The sequence below is a fragment of the Rattus rattus genome, chromosome 1, assembly GCF_011064425.1.
Source record: "Rattus rattus isolate New Zealand chromosome 1, Rrattus_CSIRO_v1, whole genome shotgun sequence".
Taxonomy (NCBI): domain Eukaryota; kingdom Metazoa; phylum Chordata; class Mammalia; order Rodentia; family Muridae; genus Rattus; species Rattus rattus.
The window spans coordinates 169,160,936-169,184,484 of NC_046154.1; the positions used below are offsets into that span (position 1 = coordinate 169,160,936).

Sequence of the window (23,549 nt, forward strand, 5' to 3'; positions counted from 1 at the left end):
TTTTCAAACAAGCTCTCCTAGTGATTGTGGTTCATGTTGACCATTGAAAACCAGCAGTTGTGTTATCTAGACCTAGATAAAGCGCTAGGGGTTTGAACTGCCTGTAAAGGGGTCAGCCATTGAGATCCATGGAGGGAAATGCAGAGAACAGCAGTAACACTGATAAAGAGTAAGGCAGTGTGCCCGGAGCACAGAGTGTGTGGAGGGGAGTGGCTGTCACTTTAAACTGTTGAGAATTCATTCATCATAAATGCCTACTTATGTACTTGTCCTCTTATGTGTGCTGGGAATGCGCAAGGTCCGAGATGATATTTCTGTGTTTAAAACTCCTTTCACTCCATGTGTTTAGTACTGTGTGTAATAGATAATCACAAAGCCCTGCATGATAAGCATTAGCATTTTTAGTTGATACTTGAGCACAATTGAGGTGAAGAGAAGGTGAGTCACTTCCTTAATATAACATAACTATTCAGAAGGAGAGACGCTTTCTAAACACAGGTCTCCAGTCTGTGATCCTGGACCCCCACCCACACTCCCAATATAAGACACACACACACACACACACACACACACACACACACACACACACACACAGACACAGAGACACACACTGACACACACAGACACATACAGGTACATATACAGACACACACAGACACACATAGACACACACATACACAGATACACACACACAGGCACACACACAGACATACACACACAGATACACATACAGATACACATACAGACACACAGACACACAGATACACACACAGATTCACACACAGATACACATAGACATAGACACACACACTGATACACATACAGACATATACACACACACACAGACACAAACACACACACACAGAGACACACACAGATACACATACACACACACACAGGTACACACACAGACATACACAGACACACACACACAGATACACATACAGGTACACATACAGACACACACACAGATACATACATAGACACACACACAGATACACACAGATAGACATAGACACACACATACACAGATACACATACAGACATATACACACTCACACACAGACAAACAGCAGATACACACACACACACACACACACACACACACACACACAGCTTCTCTGACAAGAGCTCCAAGATTGTAGAAAATCGTATGAACACCTAAATGCTTGCAAACCAGCAGGAACTCCAAATGCAGCTGTGCGTTTTTTTCTTTTCTTTTCAGACAGAGAAGGGAGTGCTCTTCACTGGCAGCGTTGTTTGGGAAGGTGGATGTGGTGCGAGTTCTGTTAGAAACAGGTAGCTATCATGGTTCTCTATGGAGCCTGTCCTGCCAGGCACGACGGCTCTCTGAGGGTTAGATGAAGGAAAATGGTGGCTTTCTTCACAAATGATCCTTTCCTCCAAACTGAGATAGGTACTCAGACCAGGAGGAGGGGGGCCTTGGTACAGCCAATGTAAAGATTTAAGAGAGCTGAGAGAAACTACCAAGAGGAAAAGGAAACCCCTGATTTCAGCCAAACGGAGGAAACGGTCTCCGAGGAGCCACGGCAGCCCTGTAGTTTCTTGGTCTTTTACATTGGGACCAGTGGAGATTCGCGTCCCCTTTTCTTAGGATGCGTTCTCCTTCTGATCACTCATCAGCGAGTGCTGGTGTTCATTGGCTACAGGAGCTCATTTTAAAAGGACTGTTTTAGAAGGGATATTTTGAAGGAAAAGCAAAGGTAGGCTTATTTATCTTCTGCGCATGTTTTGATCGAAATGAGATAAAGTAAAAATCGAGGTCAGATGTTTTTGAGAATTGGAAGTTGGGGGTACACATTGTTACTCTACACAGCCCGTGTTCTGTACCGTAGTGTGCTTCATTTGCTCTGTGAAAGAAAAACATGGGCTTCACCATCATGCAGTTACCCTGCTTACCCTGTGCTAACACTTCATAGTATTTAATTTTGACATGCAGCCCAGTGATAGGATAGACGACGTGAGAAAACCGATTAAGTATATGAGTTATTAAATATATACTGTACATTCTCACGTAAGCCTATTATACGGGATATGCAGGGTTTCAGTGATAAGTGACACACATTTCTCACTGTGATAGCTTAGTTTACTAGCTTCAATCCAGAAAGGGCCCCAGAGTCCTGACAAGCAATCGTTATGATTGTGTCAGAGAACTTTAAGAGAGTTGATTCATTATCCAGAATTTTCCATTTTTTTGGTAACATTAGGCCTCTGTCTCCTCTCTTGTTAAAATCCTATGTGGGTAACTTAGTTTTTAAACCACCTTCAGTGCTTGGCCTATATGCGTTTGAAATTAGAACGGTTACATATCGGCAGTATCATCTGAGGACACTCGAGTGGTACATCGAGTTTTCCTTTTTCCTCCAGGAATTGACGCCAACATAAAGGACAGTCTAGGTAGAACCGTCTTAGACATTCTGAAAGAGCACCCGTCTCAGAAGTCTCTCCAGATTGCAACGCTCCTGCAAGGTAAACAATGCCAAGCGGCAGATGACTTTGCCTTACAGCCAAGATTAAGTGGAAGCTGTCATAAGTTCTATTCGGGGCTTTGATCTAGTACTTAATGCCGAATTAGCTAATCGTTTACATTTTTTCCCAGCGTATTTTAAGCTCTGTAAAAACTCACCCAAATGTTTTAGTTCTGTGTTTGCTCGGTGCGAAAAGTTTTTATCTACTGCTTGATAATGAAAATGTTTTAAGAAACCCATGTAGTAAGTATGGATAGCAATAGTTTGAAACGAAGAGACTGTATGCACTGGGAATGACTAAATATTATTTTTATCTTTGAATAATGCCTTAAGAGTTTTCTATAACTCTGTTTGATTCCTACGACCACGAGGTAGCTAGGTCAGGTATTATCGCCTTGCACATGGGAGACACTGAAGCCCTGGCAGACGTTGTTTGCTCATACTCGTGTTTTTACTCTGTGCTAAGTGGCAGACATTGTACATGACTGTTGAATGGACAGCAGCCACAGTGTACTGGCTGAAAGAAGGCCGGTGGCTTCTTCTTATGTATGTAGATTGGTCACAAGTGCTGTAGTGGAGAGGGGTGGGGGAGACAGTTTTATTCGTGTCAGTTGGGACTTTTCTTACAATGTGAGAAAATGTGTGAATTAAAACCAGATGGGGCTGGGGAAATGTCAGTGCCAACAACAGCCAAATGAGGTATACAGAGTAAAATGGCCATTGTACTCCGTTCCCAACTGACTTCTGAAGCCTTTACAGGGAGTTCAGGCCTCTATAGTTTTGCTGCCAATAAAGAAGCTAATCACAGGTCAGAACACCTCCGGATGAATCGGGGAATCCAACTATGACTTTTCTTATTAATCCTAAGTGAACCAAGTTGAATGAAAGCTAAAAAGTAGTGTACCCAGTGTTTATCTATCCTCTAACCTCAAGGCCCTTTTATCTGAGGTTAGACTCAGGCCTTTAACTGAACTTTTAAAGACTCCGAAGTTTGTGTCTATTCTATCTCTCAGAGAAAGTAAAATAAAACTTTCTTACTAAAATGGGGCAAAGATGTAATTTTAGAATTTTTAAACAGATTACACTGGCTCAATGTGATAAAAATATTCTGTGGGAGCAAACTGTCTGCTCTCTTAAAGGCCAAGGTTGATTATGTGTGCCAATTTGCATCGGGGCGTATTAGGACGTCTTTGAATATTTCATCACACTGGAAAATGCCTTATGTTCTTCTCTTTCTTGGATGTCAAGTCGCCGTGCCTTTTAAATTAAATGACGAAAAGGTCGGTACTGAAGTGAAGCCAATTCCTCATACCTATAATTGCAAATCACAAGTTTTCATAAAGTTGCTTTTCAGTTCGCACAGTCACTTCGTGCCTCAGACATTTTTTTTTAGGATATGATTCTGCAGGTCGTTTCCTTTCCCTGGTAGAATTTGCCCTGGAAAGTTGTCCTTCGGTCTGAACTATTCTAAAGGTGACTGCTGGCTGACTTTACGATGTGGATTCTTATGAAGCAGATTCTTTCCGAGGAAAGAACACAAGCGAAGGAACCCAGTGGGAGGAGCTCTGATTCCACCCTTTAGAAGAAGGCTGTAAACCAGTCCTACATGGGCTCAGTACTTTCGGTGTTTAACAGATGTTTTCCTTAGAGCACACGTATTTTACCAGCACTGTTTCCGTAAAATCTAAAGTAGCCATCAACCTTTTTTTAAATCCACAATCGTAGTCGAATCTTCAGAGTTTTGGCATCTGTAGAAATACAGGCTTCCCTCTTACGTAATGTTTAGACGGCACCTGCTGTCTAATTGAACATGTTCTGTGCACGGCCCGTTCTTCCTGTGCCATCCAGGCTGGATATTCTTTGACACTTATCACTGTATTCAGTGATTAAGACAAAAGCAACGTGTTTTCATGTCCCCTTTCCATCTGGCTCTACCACTTAGTCGTGGAACACGGTTAGTCACACTCCTCTTTTAAGTTGTCATCTTTAAAATTGAGATGGAGCTGGGAATGGTGTTGCGTGCCTGTCATCTTAGAACTCATGATGCTAAGCCAGGAAGTTCACAAGTTCAAGGTCAGCCTGGACTATGTAATGAGCTCCTGTCTCAAATCTTGAACATAATAGCCCCTCCCTTCCAAACACAGATAACTTGAACTAGTACATAAGGATTAAACAGCTTTACTTAGAGCAAGCATTTAGAACCATGTTGTTACAGTATGGCTTTGTCAAAACCAAAACCAAAAACCAAAAACCAAAACAACAACAACGACAACAACAAAGAAAAACAAAAACAAAAAAAGGAAAAAGTGAAAGGTTGCTTGCACAGGACATTATTTCAAGAGCGACAGGAATGAGTACTTTTCCTGTACATACATGAAATTTAGTGTGAGTACTGTCCTTACTTTTTAAGCTCGAAACACCACTATCCATTTCATTCATTTCTGTTGCCCAAGAGGTTGGTTGCATTCATTGAAATCGAATGTCTCGTATTTATGGATGACAGCTTTTCAGAGCATCTTTTGGGAGAACTTTAAGTTGTCCAGCAGAAAATATTTAATAAGATTAAGGGATGCCTATGTCTTCAACAGACATGTTTACCTTTAAGGAAACGATGCTTCTACTTAAATGTTTCCTTCAGCTAATGGCTTATCATGAGTTTTTTTGGGGGGGCTTGTTTCAGTTCCTGTTTATTTTATTTTTAAGAACTTTGGGTTCATTTGTGGTAGCTCTTGATTTTGAACACATGTGAATTCAATGGCATAACCTCAGAAACGTCTATCCACAGACTATTTGGAAGGCGTGGGAAGGTCGGTGGTCCTGGAGGAAGAGCATGCTCAGGAAGACACAGCACAAGAGACACGCCTTTCGTCTCCTGCCCAGTCTCCTTCTCAAAAGACTAAAAGTGCGTAGCTGGTTAAACCCCTGGAAACAATGCCAGACGTCTCTGGTCAAGTTTGTCAAAGTGCATAGGAAGGGCTGACATCAGTAGAAACGTCAAATCATGTTTTTGTTTTTGTTTTATTTTGTGTGTGTGTGTGTGTGTGTGTGTGTTTTATACTTCATAGTTTATATACTTATACAGTCAACGTTTATAGAGATTCTGTTGCCTGTTTGAGATTATCATGGCTCTGACATAGAGATGACTCATGGCTCTGACATGGGATTATACATGGCACTGTTATAGGAACTGTAAGTGTCACTGTGTAGGGATCGCATGCAGCACTGACACAGGGCAGTGAGCAAAGTAGTTAGCAATCCCTGCTGTAACAAAGTTTATATGGAGTAGAGATACATTTTCTCTAGCCTTATAAGGTATATTTGACAAGTAATTTTATATTTGCAGTATATGATGTGAGGTCTTCACACACACACACGCACACACACACAGTGACTTGATTATCACATGCAAACTACCTAACACATGTATCACTTTCCATAACCCCCCTTTTTATTGGTGAAAACAGTTTCAGGTGTCTTGTGGAATTTCCTGAGTTTAGTCATCTCTCCTGACTGAAGCTGTGAGCCCTTTAGTCGCTATCTCCACCATTTCCTTCATGCTGTAGCCTCTGCTAACCACAATCATTGCCTGCCTTTATATGTTAACTTTATATTGTTCGTGTTGGTGAGATCATACCGTATTTGGTTATTTCAGCCTTATTTTGCTCAGCCTCCAGTGTTACCAGTGCTTACTCAAGAGATAGGTTCCCTTCTTTGAAGTGTTTATAATGGTCTATTATCCATTTGTATTTTCCCCAACCATCCATCAATCCATTCATCCATCCATCCATCCATCCACTCATCCATCCACCATCCATCCATCAATCCATCCACTCATTCATCCACCCATCCATCCATCAATCCATCATCCATCCATCCACCCACCTATCCATCTATCCATCCATCCATCCATCCATTCATCCATCCATCCATCCATCCATCCATCCATCAATCCATCTACTCATTCATCCACCCATCCATCCATCATTCCATCATCCATCCATCCATTTATCCATCCATCTGTCCATCCATCCATCCATCCATCCCATCCATCCATCCATCTACCCACCACCATCCCATCTGTCCATCCCATCCATCCATCCATCCATCCATCCATCCATCATCCATGGACATCCACCCATCCATCCATCAATCATTTTCCCATTTATCCATCCATCTACCCACCCACCATCCATCTGTTTATCCATCCAACAATGGATTCTTAATTTTTCCTCATACTGTAAATAGGGTTTTAGTTAAAGTGGGGGTACATATGCTTCTACTCAAGATGTCAATTTTATTTACTAAAGGTAGACAATAGAGTAGGTTCCTGAGGGCCAAAGTAGCTTATCTAGGAGAGCGTTAGACTGAAGAAGTAGGTTGCTGGTACTGAAGAGGGCTCATGTTTTTCTACAATGACTTGTACATTCCCACAACAGTATACACAATCCTTCCCCAAGGCCTTGGCAACACTTGCTTTCTTTCGTCATTTTGATAATAAGCGAAGCCATGAGATCTCTTTGTGCTTTTAACTACTAGTTCCCTGATTGTCAGTGTTGTTGAGGATCATTTTAATGTATCTGTTGGCCAACTGTCTGTCTGTCTTTTTTTTTTTAAATAAAAGTTTAGGTGCTTAGGTCTTTTGCCAATTTAGGTTCTTCGATCTTGTTTAGTTACTGAGTTGAGTTCTTTATATATTTTGAATATTGATTCCCTTATCAGATCTATGATATGTAAAAATTTTCTTTCATTGGATAAGCTGCCTTTATTTTGTGGATTGTTTCCTTGTCCCACAGAAGCGTTTCTGGCATGATTTAATTCACTTGCCAACTTTGAATTATTACCCTGTGCATTTGGCATCCGAAAAAAAGCACTTTTTTCAGACCGAGGTCAGGAAGCTTTATACTTTTTCCAGAGGAGTTTCCGATTTCCTTCGTTAAAGTCGCAATGACTCTTCAGCTGATGAATGCATGTGGCATGAGATATAATTCACTGTGATTCCTCTGTGTACATAGATGCAGACTCCAGCATCCTCTATAAAAGGCTGTCCTTTCTGTGTTAGAGGTCCCTGGCATTGTTGCTGGGAAGTGGCAATAATCAAAAAGATATTATGCTATCATAAAAACAAGATACATAGATCGGTATAAAAGAAAAAAAACAGAAATAAACCTAAAATCTATACTCATTTTACCTCCTCTTAAATAACATTTTAATTCACAATAAAAACACTAACTTTTTTTTTTGCAATTACTGGGACTAATTTTCAGAATAAATTCTAAATACAAAGTGCTCTTTTTGAAGCTGTCGAGAAAAATTCATATTTAATTTACTGTAAGTTTCGACAGGTGACAAAATTATCTATCCCTTCTGTTTTTTTCCCTTTCCTTATATATCACAATTCTGATTACCTGTATGTATATTTATTTGTTTAAAGAAGCTAAGAGTATTTATGTTTGTTGGAATAGGACAGAAGTCTTCAATAATATTTCAGGCTGATTAAGAACCATTGGGTTCTGTCAGTGAAGTAAAATGCCAATAAAAAAATTGAGTCCAAATGACTGTTAGTGGTCAAGCTCTAGCCTCGCATGTGTGAGACTCCGAGTTTGAGCCCCATGCTGCCACAAAAGAAAAAAGTCAACTATTGTAAACATAAAGCTACAGAGACTAGTTAATATCTATAATTAAACTTTCAATACTGATTCCTGTTTTGACAAAGAATAGCTACAGTCAAACTTGGAGCCTCTTTGTCTGTTAGTATTTTCATATTAATTATGCTTAGTGCCTTGCTTCTGTCACAGGTTTCTAATCACTTACGTGTTGTTTTGTCTTCTGTCAACACAGTAGTCTCATTTACACGATTAAACATTACACCTTAATGACAGTATTTCTTGCGATGTCTGAACAAACTTTGTTTTCTTGTAGGTGAAACTGTCACTGGAGAACTATCAAAACTCCTGGATGAAATAAAACTCTGTCAAGAAAAGGATTATTCCTTTGAAGATCTGTGCCATACGATCTCAGACCACTACTTAGATAATTTGAGCAAGATCTCAGAGGAAGAACTTGGGAAAAATGGAAGCCAGAGTGTAGTAAGTAAGGGGTGGGGGACAAAGACACCGCGTCTGTCTTTCCAGTTCAGTGCCTGCCCCTGTGGCATAGGATTTGTTGATTGATTAGATGATCAGATTCAGCGACCGTCAGATGTCAGTGTCCCTATTAGTCTTTCTCTGATGTTCATTGGGTTGCTTACTCTGTAGCCTGTACAGGGGAAGGAATGCTGGGTAGGGACTGAGAAAGTATCCCAATGGTAGAGAACTTGCTTAATGTGCAATTCTTAAAAAAAAAATTTACTCATAGTCTGTGATGGTGTTCCTACTATTACAGTTCATTTTGTGACATGGAAGTGGCAGTTTCTTTGCACATGGAGGATATTTAATTTAACGGGGCATAATTTTGTCAACTCCTGCAGAAGAAAACATTTCTCTTGTCTGTCCTACCGGCATTCTCCCAAGTCCTTCTTTAAAACAAAGATAGTGTCAAACTATGTGTATAATTCTTCAGTTAGTCTCAAGGTCATGGTGGGAGATCTCAGCTTACATGTTCCCATAATATTAGATAACCAGAGATTCTCACTTATGACCTCAGAGTCTAAAGGATGAGCTGGATATTCTTGTTCATCATGGAATTTCATACCAACAATAGCAAGGAAGACTGCAATCAATCAGTTTTAAATTATGAGTTATAAACACACCTTTGGCCTGTGAAAGAATGATTTATAGTACGTAGGGAACATTTTCTTTTTGATATTAACTATTTACTCACTTTAAGGACAATCTGTTAGAGCAGTGCTGGCTTTATTTGCCAGGGTATAATAGAGCAGACAGTGATAAGTATGTCATAGTATTTTGAAAATTAAAAAGCATCTAAGTACGGTACCTGGGAACCATTTTGGGACCGTACACTTCATTTAGTTCCTTAAAGTGAGGCGTGACATGGATTCTCCACAAAGCACCTGCTGATCTAGTTCAATGGCTAAACTTACCTCCTAGGCCTACTTTTTGTTGCTGTTCCAATTTGCTTTTCTGGGCTGTCACATCATTCTCCTTCCTCCAGTTCACTGGGAAGAGCTTGAATAATTGTGCATGCATCACACCAAAAAGCTTATGGGTTTCACAAGATGAAAATCTTGTATCAGTGTGATGTAGTAGTCAGCGTAAAATTTCCTTTTAAACGTCTAAAACACATGTGTGCTATCTGCAAAGTAAAGCTTATTGCACCTTAACATCTTCTAGAAGGTTGCTTAGAACTTTAAACGCAGTTGTGCCGTGTAGCTAGTATAGGACAGCTGGATTTTTACACCCATCCTTAAATGCTTTTATTGATCGGCAAATTCAAGCTTCCTCCTTCTAAACCTATAGCTTTACACAAAGCCTAATTCTGTATGTCACTGATTTCTAAAGAATTTTTGTTAAATGTGCTTGTAAACAAACTCAAACAAGTATCCTAATATGTTCGTACAGATACACACACACACACACACACACACACACACACAGACACACACATCTCTCTCCTAGTGCTACATATATAAACTATGAGATGTTTACTGCACAAGAAATCAGGACATTCAGAAGTATGAAAACGAGGCAATGTAAAGCAGAAGCCATAATTGTTTTTCGTTGACTCTGCATCCTGTGTGCCCTGGGGCCTGTATTCTGCTTGGAGAGTTTATAGTTTGTACGTTTTAGGGAGTAATGACGGGCTGCTGGCTGGCTGGTGTACACTTTGGAAAGGGCGGCTGCTTTGTTTTCTTAACTGGAGGTTGCACTGTGGTGATGGTGAGGGAGACATTAATGCTCACACGTTGAACTGACGTCTTTTAAAGTTTAGCCCACTCCTTGTTCTAGTGACAAATCGTTACAATAATATTCCTTGAAACAACTGTCGTACAAAATTACCAGAGGTTATATGCGGTGGAACAGCAGACAGCATACATAGGGACAAGTAATTCTATTTATTTGTAATGGAATCCACCAAGGAGGAAGGATGAAAATTAAAGTTAGAAGCATGAATGAAGTACAGTGTGGGGTGGCCTGAATATCAGGCTGAGAATTCTGCTATTTATTCTTTAGGGAATGAGAAAAGTATAAAGGATTTTGGGCAGCTAAAGGAAATCGTTGGAACCGGCCTTTCAGAGAATGAATCTGGTCCTTGCATGTTAAAAAACGAATCCGATTTCATTGATTTTCTCTATGGCCTACATTTTATCTGTATTCATTCTGTCTGTCTAATTAATGTTTGTTTCCATTTGTGGAAGTTTTTCTTTTTATTGAGTATTCCTATCAATCGTTGCCCTGTTACACAACCAGGTATAAACAATAAAGTCCTATATTAGGCAGCCATTGCCATGTTTAAAATTGTAGGTATATAGGTGCAATACGCAAGACTGTAGGTGACTTCAAAGAGTTCCAAACTACAATCCCATGTAGCCTTCAATCACTGTTTGTAGACAATAGTAACATATAAAACAAAAACATATATTATGGTTCTTAATTGGTGCACGCTATACCCCTTCTCATGCTTTGCATGAGTTAAACCACTGAGAAATCCTACCAATGAAATTATAAATTTAGGAAGTGACTCAGCTAGCATACACCATAGTGAGGATTTAAACCAGTTCTCAACATGTGGGTCATGACCCCTGTGGCAAACGTCTCAAAAAACTATTTACTTTATGATTCATAACACTAGCAAAATTACAGTTTTGAAGTAGCAACGGAAATAATCATATTGTTGGAGGTCACCACAACACGAGGAACAGTATTAAAGGGTCATAGCATTAAGAAGGTTGAGAACCACTGATTTAAGACTAAGAACTGGTATTTTAAATTCTCAGCTGTATTTCTTATAGTATTAACTTACCCTGTGGCCAATGGAACTTAAAAAGAGGGAGATCAGAGATCTATAGGTGTTCACCGAAGGCTCACTGTAGGTGTAAGTTAAGGCCTGGAGAAAGGGGAGATGTGCCTTGCGTATGTCTTGAAACGAATGGACGAGGCATACAGCTGGAAGAAATGGTGTATGCAAAAGCAGCAGTCACGATCCATGTTTAGCTTGCAAAGAATGCTTGACCACAATGGAAATAACAGTTACACGAGTCATGATGAAACCTAACCCATGGTAATTCTCCAAGGTGGACTTTACAGATGACAGTGGGAAGCCTCAGAGAGGCCTTGCTGATGCTTCCCAAGTGCACACAGCCAGAATGCCCAGGCTCAGATCCTTGCTCTGAAACCAGAGTCCTGCTATCACTCTCTGCATCACCAGAGAACAAAGGCAGATCAGGGGAATGACTTCAAGGGAGTCCTCTTGAAGGTGATACTTTGGAAGGTAGAAGTGGCAGGTTGTTTCTTAGTCTCAGAACAGACAGTGGTTCTCATCAATGGCTTTGTCTTAGAGTAACCACGGAAGTCTTTAAAAACTAAGCACCGACGTGTCAGGTACCACACCCCCTTCGTCAAAAATCAGTGAGGCAACTGGATATGATGGCGCGTATCTGCTAGTACCAGGATTCAGGAAGACATCCTGGGTTGTACAACTAACCTGAGGCCAGCCATGGCTAGATATCAAGACCCCATTTGGAAACAAATGTTCTAAGCACTGTTTTGTTTTGTCTTTAAAGAAAACCCCCTACAGCATTCTAACCAGGCACACAGTTGATCTGGTCACAGAAATCCTGCCAGGCACTTCATAAGCTAATTCAGGTCTAAAATAAGAGTAGAACCTTTAGGTCCTAATCACACCACACAATTGTACATTGTTTTCTTTTTTTGGTGGGGAGGGCAGGACAAATCTTGTACATCTTATAGCAGCTAACTCACTTCTTCAGTACTCTAGGATAATCGTTTTTGCTTTAGAACTAGGGAATATCCCAGTTTTGACTCCTGAACAAGCTACTGTACATCGTGGAGCTTGAAGACAAACGTTTCTCACATTCCTGGAGGCTGCAGGCTACTTTGGCGTCTGTTAAGAGCCCGCCTCCTGGTTCGGGGGTGACCGTCTTTGTAGTCACACTGGTTTCCTCACATGACTGGGGACAGAGGGAAAACGCCAGCTCTCAGCTGGCTTTGCTTGTGGGCTCAGCTATGCGCTCATCACCTGAAACCCTCCCAGAGTCTCTTGCTCTGCTCTCTCTGGGGGTTGGGATGTCAGTATGGGTATCAGGAAGGGGTAGAAAACTTTCTTCTTACCAGCAAGGTTTACACTTGACAATGAGAGAAAATTCAAATTGTGCTCTGACATCAGTTTGAACTTTCAAAATTATTTTCGTACCCTATCAAAGGTTTGAATGTAGAAAGATGTTTTCGTTTGTTGTTTACATTTCTAGCACTGTGATGAGCAACCGGTTTGAATGTGGTTTAGTTTTAGATGCTCCAAAGCGTTTGACCTTTTCATTTTGGGACCGTGCATCATTGCGAAAGTAATTAGGGTATTACAAAATAAAAGGAAAATATGTTTTTGAATTTCATATCATTCATAATTGTATTTTACACATTAGTGATATGTAGCTTGAGTATTTTTAGCTCTCTCTTACCCTTCTGAGTTCAATGCAACTTTCCCTTCCACTTTTATTCCAATAGAGGGCACTCTAATGCAGGACTTTAAGACAAAATCAGCTATCTTATGTAAGAACATTTAGTTTTTGAATCGGGGATGGTTGATTTTATATAAATAATTTTACTATGATTAATGAATTAAAAAGTAGTTCGCTATTATTATTAATATTAATGTTAGGGGTTTTATATTTAATTTAAAGACCAGTTCAAGTTAGAATTATATTTTACCTTGTCTGCATTTTAATTCAAAAGTTAATCTGTTCTAAACACTCTTATCTTCTTATAATATGCACGAGACCATTTTCCAAGTTGAATCAGAACATTACATAATATAAGATGTGAATTTTAAAGAAATATCATCATATTCATTTCCAACCCATGAAGTTTATGTCTCTGAAGGAATATAAAATGATCTAAAATTTCTTCTATTGTTTTCACTTATTTTCCTAAGCCCCACTTTCATTTATATAAGCAACATAATTCTTAAATGTGAACATGCCAGGCTGTAGGAATTCTGAGATACTATGAAAGTTATGACAGAATGGAACAGGAAGATATTTCTCTTAGATTTAAATAGAAAAAAAAATTGCCTCATTAGCCCATGTTTAAAAGAGATGGATAGGACTGTCGCAGGAAGAAATGCTTTATTTTTTGTTTTTCCTGAGGGAAAATCTGGATATGATCACATCCAATCCTCTTTGTCCAGGGATGTGCTAGCATGCTCTGTGTATATAAGATTTCTCTATCTCACTTACGTTTCTACTGCAGTCTCTTTTGCATGTCAGGTTCTGTAGTGTGAGCTATTTTATTAGACTGTCTAGAAGCCAAAGGCTGGTCCTGGGGATCGAGCTTAGTTGGTAAAGTGTTTGTGACGTAAATGTGAAGACCTGAGTTCAGATCTCAGAACCCTTGTGAGGAGCACAGAAAGCCAGGGACGGTGGTATACCTACAGTCCCAGAGTTGGGGACGCAGAGGCTGCAGTGAGCTGGGTTCATCTAATATAGTCAGGTAGCAAGTCTCAGGTATCAGAGAGAGAGTCTTTTTCCCAAAGATGTACAGCTACTGAGGAGTAATACCATTCTTGACCTCTGGCTTCCCCGTGAGCACACGTACATGTGCACTTGCACCCTGTCCCATAGGCACATCTGCACACAAATGAATGGACACAGACGCCAGTGCACACTCCTGTTGTCCTGTACTAACAGCTCCTGGCTGGTATCTTTAGGAACCAATATGTCTTAGATCTATAATGCACCTAGAGAAAAACCTAGAATCAGAACGGTAGATTTCTGACCCTCCTTTTACCTTAGGAAGAGCTTCCTCTATCTGTGGCGTTTCTAGGAAAATACGTGAGAAACACAGGTGCGCTTTAGAGCTGCCACCTGCGTGGTTCTCACCTTTTACGAGGGTTGTGGTTTTCCTTTTGTGTTGCGTACGTTGACGCATGGCTTCTGATAGAATCTGGGAGGAGAAAGAAGGTCTATATTGTTGCGTGCAGCTTTCACTACCCCACCTAAGGTCTGGAAACGGTTTGGGCCACCAGTCCCACCCTCCTCTTGAATCCATGGATAGCACACACACACACACACACACACACACACACACACACACACACACACACACACAGAGCTCATTTTCAACCTACCTTCTGACACAGTTGCTGGGCGCTATCTCATGCCTAGAAAAGCCTGCCCTTATCAGTATTCTTATCTCCTCACCACCTCCCCCCACCTGCCCTAAGCTTTAGTTGTTCAGTTCCATCCCTCACCCAATGTAGGAGCTGCCTTTGTGGCCATTCCATTTGAGATCTCACAAGGCTGGTCAACTTTTCTCCTTAGAAGCCTGGTGGAGTCTGTCTTTCCTTTGCGTCTCTCTCTTTTCCTCCAGGGACCTGGAAGTCCCACCTATTCCTTTCACCCAACAATTGGCCCATGGCTTCTTTACTCGCAGATCAAGAACAAGTTGGGAAACAGGACAGCATCAGGACCACCCCTACATATGTTTGGTCTGTCTCTTATTAATCTCGCCTGGCACAGTGTCTTTCATATGGTCGCCTCTTGTCAAAGGGTCACTGAACACACATGAGGAGTATGCTGCAAGGAGAAGAGGTTGCTGATGGCAATCAGTAGAGGATGTCTTTATTTGGAGCACGGGGTACTAGCTGCCCTTCTATGGAGGGAACAGTGTAGCCATGCAGAGTATGGGATTGTAAATTATATGGCCTTGGCTTTCTGAGCCTGTTGTGCTGGTTTTTGAGCAGAGAATGACTTGGTATTTCCAAAAGGTAATTTCTTTATCAGGAAATATCACCATCGCCTTACATCAGCCATGTAAAAGAATTATTTTACTGTCTCTTGTGTGGTTAAAGGGATTCCACTCTTATCTTTACGTTTCACGGACTTTGATTTGGTTCAGCCTTATGAATGGTTATTTCATGTATTTGTGGAGAGATTTCTCTATTGCTCTATCAAACGTTCTGTTCTTGGGTTCATTTTGCCACGGAAAACATGCAGGTCACAAGCAGATCTGCACATTGTCGGGATGGTGTGTTTATGACAACTGCACACTTAATACACTGGGGTTCTGAGCTCAGAACAAAGGTGTAAAATCCAGTGAGGTTACTAAGTCCTATATTTCAGTTACTGAAATGCCAATAATATAAATACAAGATTAAGGAGGTTCAGTTTGGGTAAGTAGTTCATGCCAAAATTTTGACCAATGTACTACAAGCCTACGATTAACCATTAGATGATTTCCCTCTAAGACATTGAAGACAATGATGACATTGGCTTGTCCTCAGCTTAACCTACCATCTTCCTGGCCTCAGACTTTCTTCACCTCCTACCTCATGTACTGTAAGAGCTTCTCATCCTGCTCATTCCCCCACTCTCTCCCACTTTTCCTGAATACTGATTCCCAATGAATATGATCTACATAAAGAACACTGTAGTCAAGCATTCTCCTCAGACTCAGTGCCGATCGATCCTTACTGCAAACACATAACACCTGGCAGTTTTAGCTATTGTATACATGTCCATCTGATCTCCTATAATATAATTAATGTAATGTTTCATATAACATAAGTGCAATGTTTCAGTGAAGGGCAACACTGAATCATGCTTGTCTTCCGTGTTCATGCAGCTCTGTCTATGTATCTCCCGTATTGAAACCATTGTGCATAATACCTTTTGCGATCCTTCTATATTTAGTTCTAACACTTGGATCAAATATGATTATGCCTTATTTATAAATACCTTATGTAAATTCTATAATCGTCTTTAGTACACGAACCTTCTGTTTTGGCTTTGTTTTGTAAGCTGCTTAAACATTGGGAAATTATTAGTCTGTATGTGTGTTTTTAGCATAGACACATGCTTCATGAATATTTGTTGAACTGAACTTGTTATAGACGTGAAGAAGTATGTTTGATGCCTGATTTTGATATAAACTTAGGAGGAGAATCTAATTTGTTGTTTCATTTTTCTGAATCACATGTAGCTCACAAGTTTGTTTTAAAAGTAAAACTTAATATTAAGTTAAATTGTATCATTGACTTCTTCACAGTATAAAATCATCAATATCTTAGGTCCAGTCATATTTTATGTAATTACATATAACTCAACGAACCTTATGTTATAAGTACTTTATTCAATTCTCCAAAACACATAAATTGTTATAAGAATTTAAAAATGTGTTTCATTATATTGTTAATTTCAAACTCCTTGATATATTATGAGCTGTTTTCTACCATTCTATGCTATTTTTAAAGTACTTTGAAGCTAATCAGCGTCCTGCCTTTTCTACCTAATTTGAGCAATTTTCTCATAGTTTAATGTATCTCATTGTATCCTGTGTGTATATGTTCTTTCTCATTCTGTAGCCTAGGCTAGTCCAAAACTCACAGTAATCCTCCTACCCCACCCTCCCGTGCACTGGGACTACAGGAAGGAGGCAACATGCCCAGTCTTGCTTGTTCAAAACATCTGGCACTAAACTATCTCTAAATATCCTGGATACTCTATTAAGGCATTAGAACTTCCAAAAATACTTTAAATTTTTGTGTTTTAATTTTATGAGGTTTTCAAAGTTAGCTTGTATAGTTTGCTGCCAGTTTTTGTTGACAGTTTTCTTCTTTCTTATCTACGACTTGCTTTTAAGCTTCCCCGTAGAATAACTCAGCTATTATGATGTTCCTGAGCAAAAGAAACCCAATATTTTCTGCAGTTATTATAATTATGTTTTCTCGAAAGTTTAGTCATAATTGAACCTTTTTCTAACTGCACCTTTTAGGTAATGAGTATATTAATTTTGGACCACTTTAAGCTACTTTTCACAATCACTTTGTCCCTTCGCCGTAACACACCCTATTTGCAATTTGATTTCTAGGCACACATTAGGGACGTCTTAGTGCGGCTTTGGAATGAAGGTCTCGGATAGCTTGCCATTGTGAAAAGATCTCATTTTACTGCCTGACACGGAAGGAAATCCGCACTGAGCCCAAGCTCCCTGTGAGAATCACTTACTGCTCTGTCCAGGGAAATGATTTTTCACCTTGAAGAGTAAATTAATTTCAGTAGAATAGAAGACCAATAGCCCAGAGAAATTGATGAAGCTGCCCATGCTTCTAACGCGTATTATCATAAGGCCATTTAATCCATGACTAAAGGATGTTGGAATTCCTCAGCAAGTAACAGCTGAAGACTTGGGACTGACGGCACTAGAATAGAAGTCAGTAATAGTAAATGGGAAAAGGTAACCGTGCCTCAGTCTCAGGCTTGGATTTTAAGAAGTAACTCAGCTTGGTGGTATTCATGGTGCATGCCGTTAATCCCAACACTCAGGAGGCGGAGACTGATGGATCTGTTGAGTTCAGGGCAGCCTGGTCTACAGAATGAGTTTCAGGATAGCCTAGGCTCCCTAGAGAGACCCTGTCTTAGAAAAACAAACAAACAAACAAACAAACAAACAAATAAAAACAAAACAAAACCAAGAAAGAAAAAAGCAAAAGCAAAACCAAACCAAATGAAGGTAACTTATCATCACTAGCTTTATTGGAGTTCTTCTTTCTACCATATGTATTTTAAAATTAATTAATATTACAGCTGGACTGCTGTTCCTCTCCCTCTTCTCCCTATCCATGCCCCCTCTTCAGAAAACAAAAACAGGCTCCCCAGGGTTATCAACCAGCACTGGCATATTCAGTTGCAGTAAGCCATGTCCTCTCCTGTTTACGCTCAATGAGTCAACCCCATAGGAAGAAAGGACATAAAAGGCAGACAGCAGAGTCAGAAGCAGCCGCTCCTGCTATAAGGAGTTCTACATGAAGACCAAGCTACACAACTATAACATATACCATGTGTATTTCCTTAGAATCTCAAAAGTTTTGGTTGTCTACACAAGTAGTTCTCAACCTTCCTAATGCTGTGGCCCCTTAATACAGGTCTTTATGTTGTGGTGGACCCCCAACCATACATTATTTTTGTTGTTACTTCATAACTATAATTTTGCTAATGTAAATCTCTGTGGGTTTCTTTTTTTGAGAGTCTCAGCTGACAGCCGTGAGAAGGTCTGTAGACACCCAATGGGATCACGAACCACTGGCTTCTGCTTTCCCAACAGTTCCATTTAGTTACTAGCTTCTAGTTCATTCTGTCGACTAATTAATGAAGAGAATCAAATTCTTAATCTAATCTAATCTAATCTAATCTAATCTAATCTAATCTAATCTAATCTATTCGGGATGGGGAGCCAAGAAGATAATGTGGCAGGAAATGAAAGGTTCTAGAGTGAGCAAAGAGAGTGAACCAGAAAGCAGTATGTGTAAGGGAAGGGGACCCCATCTGCTTTCAGAAGAGATGTGGCACCTGCTCCTACAGTCCTCACTTTGTTGTAGAACTTAATGCACTTCAACCTTCAAAGGAGGCCCCCTTTGGCCTTGATTCTGTAAGCTCACTCTTTTTTTTTTTTATTTTATTTTTCTTGGATATTTTAAGGATTTACATTTCAAATGCTATCCTCTTTCTCCCTCTCCCCTACCCACTCCCTCCTTCCTTTGCTTCTATGAGGATGCCCCCACTCCCACCTCAAAGCCCTGGCATTCCCCTACATTGGGGAAACGAGCCTTCACAGGACCAAGGGCTTTTCCTCCTATTGATGCTATACAGTGCCATCTTCTGTTAACATATGTGGCTGGAGCCATGGGTCATGTGTACTCATTGATTGGTGGTTTAGTCCCTGGGAGTGCTGGTGGGGTCTAGTTGGTTGATATTATTGTTCTTCCTATGGGGTGGCAAACCCCTTCAGCTCCTTCAGTCTTCTCTCTTACTCCTCCATTGGGGTCTCCCTTGTTCAGTCCAATGGTTAGCTTGCAAGCATCCTCATCTGTATCAGTAGGGCTCTGACAGAGCCTCTCAGGGGACACCCATATTTGGCTCCTGTCAGCAAGCACTTCTTGGCATCAACAATGGTGACTGGATTTGGTGGCTGCACATGGGATGGATCCCCAGATGGAGTAGTCTCTGGGTGACCTTTACTTAAGTCCCTGATCCACTCTTTGTCCCTGTATTTCCTCCCGGAGTATTTTGTTCTCCCTTCTAAGAAGGATTGAAGCATCCACGTTTTGGTCTTCTTTCTTCTTGGGCTTCATAGGATCTGTGAATTTTTACTTAGGTATTCCAAGCTTCTGGGTTAATATCCACTTATCAGTGAGTACACACCATGTGTGTTCTTTTGTGACTGGGTTACCTCACTCAGGATGATATTTTCTAGTTCCATCCATTTGCTTATGAATTTCATGAAATCATTGTTTTTGATAGCTGAGTAGTTCTCCATTATGAAGACATACCACATTTTCTGTATCCATTCTTCTGTTGAAGGACATCTGGGTTCTTTCCAGCTTACTCCTACAGAGTTAATGCTCTTTCCATATCTCCACTGTCAAGTGTGCTGTTGCCACCACAGTCTCCTGAGCCCCCACATTAAGAATCATCCTGATAAATTATGATTATGACTTGGCATTGCATTCATAACACAGAGAACAAGCACTTGAGTTCAAAGAGACTAGTGTTTGAATCTAAATTCTTTACATAAAGATTTCCCTCATCTTCAGACTTTTTAAAAAAAAATCTTAACAACAGTTTGTGGGTTCATTCTAAAAATAAAGTCAATCTTTGAGAACACCATCACAGAGGAACAAACGATAACTCATTATTTATGTTTTATCTATCCAGTCATTTGTGTGTGTTCTTCTATGTGTCATCGAAATGCTCCCCCACATTTTAGCTGACTTCTCCATCTCTCTCGGTTTCTCAGTGCTCCCTATTAAAACATACCTCTCTTTCTTATAATCTGCTCACCTCTCGTCAGAAACAGTGATTTTTTAGAAAGCCTTACTCACTTCAGCCTTCTGAATCATTCTTTGGGGGTGGATTATTTTTAATAAGTTTCTGAGGTAATTTTCCTGCCACAATATTCTGCGCATCCTGTAGTAGAATATTTTTGAGTATCTGTTTCATAGGAAGTCAGGTATGGGGGCCCACTTCGTACTGCTTCAGCGTCAGTGATGCAGTCTATTTAGTGACCATGTAAAGTTCTAGCTCTTTCTTCATCCATTCATTCTGTCTCCTCCTCCTCCTTCCTGTACCATCCACTTTCAGATGAAGCTCTGTAAAGATTGTGGAAGGAACCCACAAACAGCACCGTGACGTTCTTATCTTTCCCAAGTGTCTGTTACCTTTCTGTCTTCTGGTAGGGTTTCAGTAACTAAACTTAAGTTAAGGAAGGATTTGCTCAGCTACTCTTAACTTTTGATCTTCTGTCTTCCTTCTGCTCCCTTCTGCTGTATTTCATAAGAATGTCTCTGTGATAGCCCTGAGGGTGCCAACAACATAAAGCCAGCATGATTTTTTTTTCTTTTTTCTTTTTTTCGGAGCTGGGGACCGAACCCAGGGCCTTGCGCTTGCTAGGCAAGCGCTCTACCACTGAGCTAAATCCCCAACCCCAATGATTTTCTAAAGCTGTGGCTCCAACGTAGGCTTCATTCTAAGCTTTAGCAGAACCTTAAACATTTTCCTTGGCTCCTTCACACCTTTTATCGGAGATAAGCAGAATATCAAGTGAGGACTCGGGAAGAAAGATGCTCACAGAAACGAGGCGTGCACCGTGTTTATATTTAAGTATCTTTCCATTGGTGCTACTCCCTCCCAAAAGTTTATATGACCAGTATCCAAGTGTGTGTACATATGGGTAGCTGTGTTTGTGTGTATGTGTGTGTTTGTATGTGTGTGTTGTATATATATGTTTTTGTTGTGTGTGTATGTTTTGTGTTGTGTGTGTATGTTTTTTGTGTTGTATATGTATGTTTTTGTTGTGTGTATATGTTTTGTGTGCTGTGTATGTATGTTTTCATTGTGTGTGTGTTTTGTGTGGTGTGTGTCTGTTGTGTGTGTCTGTGTGTCTGTGTGTATGTTTTGTGTGTTGTGTGTGTGGTATGGTGGGTGTGTCTGTGTGTATTTTGTGTGCGTGTTGTGTGTGTCTTGTGTGATGTTTACAGGGAGGAAAGGAGAGTGGAGGAGAGGGAAAGACAATGAATAACATTGTCAATGAGCACTAGTAACTTTACCCATAAGCTTAAGGGTCCCTAATTCTCTCAGTTTTTGGAAGAAGCTGACATCTTCTATTTTGACTCTGACCATAAACATAGAAGAATTAGACCTTTTGTGGATACAACAACGGTCCAATCCAAAGCATTAACAACATTCTATATTCATAGACCAACTACGAGAAACACTATTTCAAAAAATTTTCCTTGTCTTTAAACCAGCCTTTTAATGTATTCTATTTGTAGCAATGGAAGCAGATCTACATAACATAGAGGGTCTAGCATACCTCATGAGATAGGGTAGAGGCAGGATGGCTTCATTGTACTATGCCATTGCTAGAGAAAGCCTACAACTTAAAGGAAGGTTACTGGGCCACTTTCCATCATGGGGACTGTATACATGCATATGGGAATTGTTTTTTAAGGAAGGAAGGAAGGAAGGAAGGAAGGAAGGGGAGGGAGGGAGGGAGGGAGGGAGGGAAGGGAGGGAGGAAGGAAGGGTTAGTTTTGTCTCTTGTGGTGGACTGACTATTGTATTGGGGTCTGTGGTGAAGCACTAGGCCATGGTGGGAAGGTGTGGCAGAGCACTGTGCTCAAGGAGAGAGAGAGAGAGAGAGAGAGAGAGAGAGAGAGAGAGAGAGAGAGAGAGAGAGAGAGACCATCCAGGATGCAGTATCCACTCCAAGGCCCTAGTTCCCACCCCATGGGTTAATTTTTTTCTTACTAGGTCCTGCTGGCCACTGGACAGGCTAAGGCTTAGGGACATAGGCAGAGAATAAAAGAGTGACATTGGAGATTTTATCTCAAATAGCGCCGTGGGGAGGCACCAAGGGATGCTGACCTCCAGCCCCTTGCACACAGACACAGGCACAGAGTCAGAAAGTCATTCTGTGGAGTCTTGGAGGTCATATTGGTGTGGTTTTTCTCTCACTCTCTGTTCTCCCTCCACCTTCTTCCCTCCCCTTTCACTGTTTCCTCCCCATGCCTCCCCCAATCTCCCTTCCCTGTCGAGAGTTTCTTCTGCTTCAGCATTCCGATCAGCTGCCCTGACAGACTTCAGCTACCATACTCTGCTAATGTTTCCTTCTTTTAACCAAAGGATTTTAATCAGGGAGGCAGTATGATTTGATTTATGAGGACAATGTTGAAATGTTTGTGCCTCCTCAGAGCCACTACTAATTATAGTTTAATATAATTTAATGTCTGCACAATACTTAGTAATATGCCTCCACAACCACCTTCTTTCTTCTTTCTTCTTCTTCTTCTTCTTCTTCTTCTTCTTCTTCTTCTTCTTCTTCTTCTTCTTCTTCTTCTTCTTCTTCTTCTTCCTCCTCCTCCTCCTCCTCCTCCTCCTCCTCCTCCTCCTCCCTCCTCCTTCCTTCCTCCTTCCTCCTTCCTCCTTCTTCCTCCTCTTCTTCTTCTAAGTATAGAATAGAATTTATTCAGGGCATGGGGGGGGACAGAGAAAGGAAGAGAGTAGAGAAGAAGAGGAGTAGAGGCCAGCCATGAGCACATGAAGGGGGTGGGGAATCAGCAGAGGGGGAAGGGACAAGAGGACAGAACAAAAGCAAGAGAGCCACAGCTTTCTTCTTATATATCTACTGTGTGTCAGGTTTGACACCAGGTCTCGAGATCCGAGCATCAACAGTTGACAAGTCTGACGTCCTTACAATCACTGACACTGCAGCTTATCAGTAAATAAGACATGAGCATAGGAGGTTATGAAATGGTAATCAATGGAGTTCAGGAGTATTGTGGGTATTGCTGTGCACATGAAGAAGGTGTTTTATTAGCTACCTCCCCCACTGCTGTGATAACATACTTCGCGAAAGCAACTTAAGAAAGGGC

The 23,549-nt window shown here is 40.7% G+C and overlaps 1 protein-coding gene across 7 annotated transcripts in view; it reads left to right on the forward strand.

Moving 5' to 3' along the window:
- Anks1b (ankyrin repeat and sterile alpha motif domain containing 1B) overlaps positions 1-23,549 on the forward strand; it is a 1,103,087-nt gene that overhangs the window by 209,053 nt on the left and 870,485 nt on the right. For 6 of the 7 annotated variants that reach the window (XM_032911305.1, XM_032911312.1, XM_032911325.1 and 3 more), the window contains exons 5-8: positions 1,230-1,299; positions 2,389-2,490; positions 5,275-5,391; positions 8,409-8,575. In XM_032911305.1, coding sequence (XP_032767196.1) covers positions 1,230-1,299; positions 2,389-2,490; positions 5,275-5,391; positions 8,409-8,575 — 456 coding nt within the window. Of the gene's footprint in view, positions 1-1,225; positions 1,300-2,388; positions 2,491-5,274; positions 5,392-8,408; positions 8,576-23,549 lie in introns of all 7 variants that reach the window. The other variant, XM_032911232.1, reaches the window with a different exon arrangement.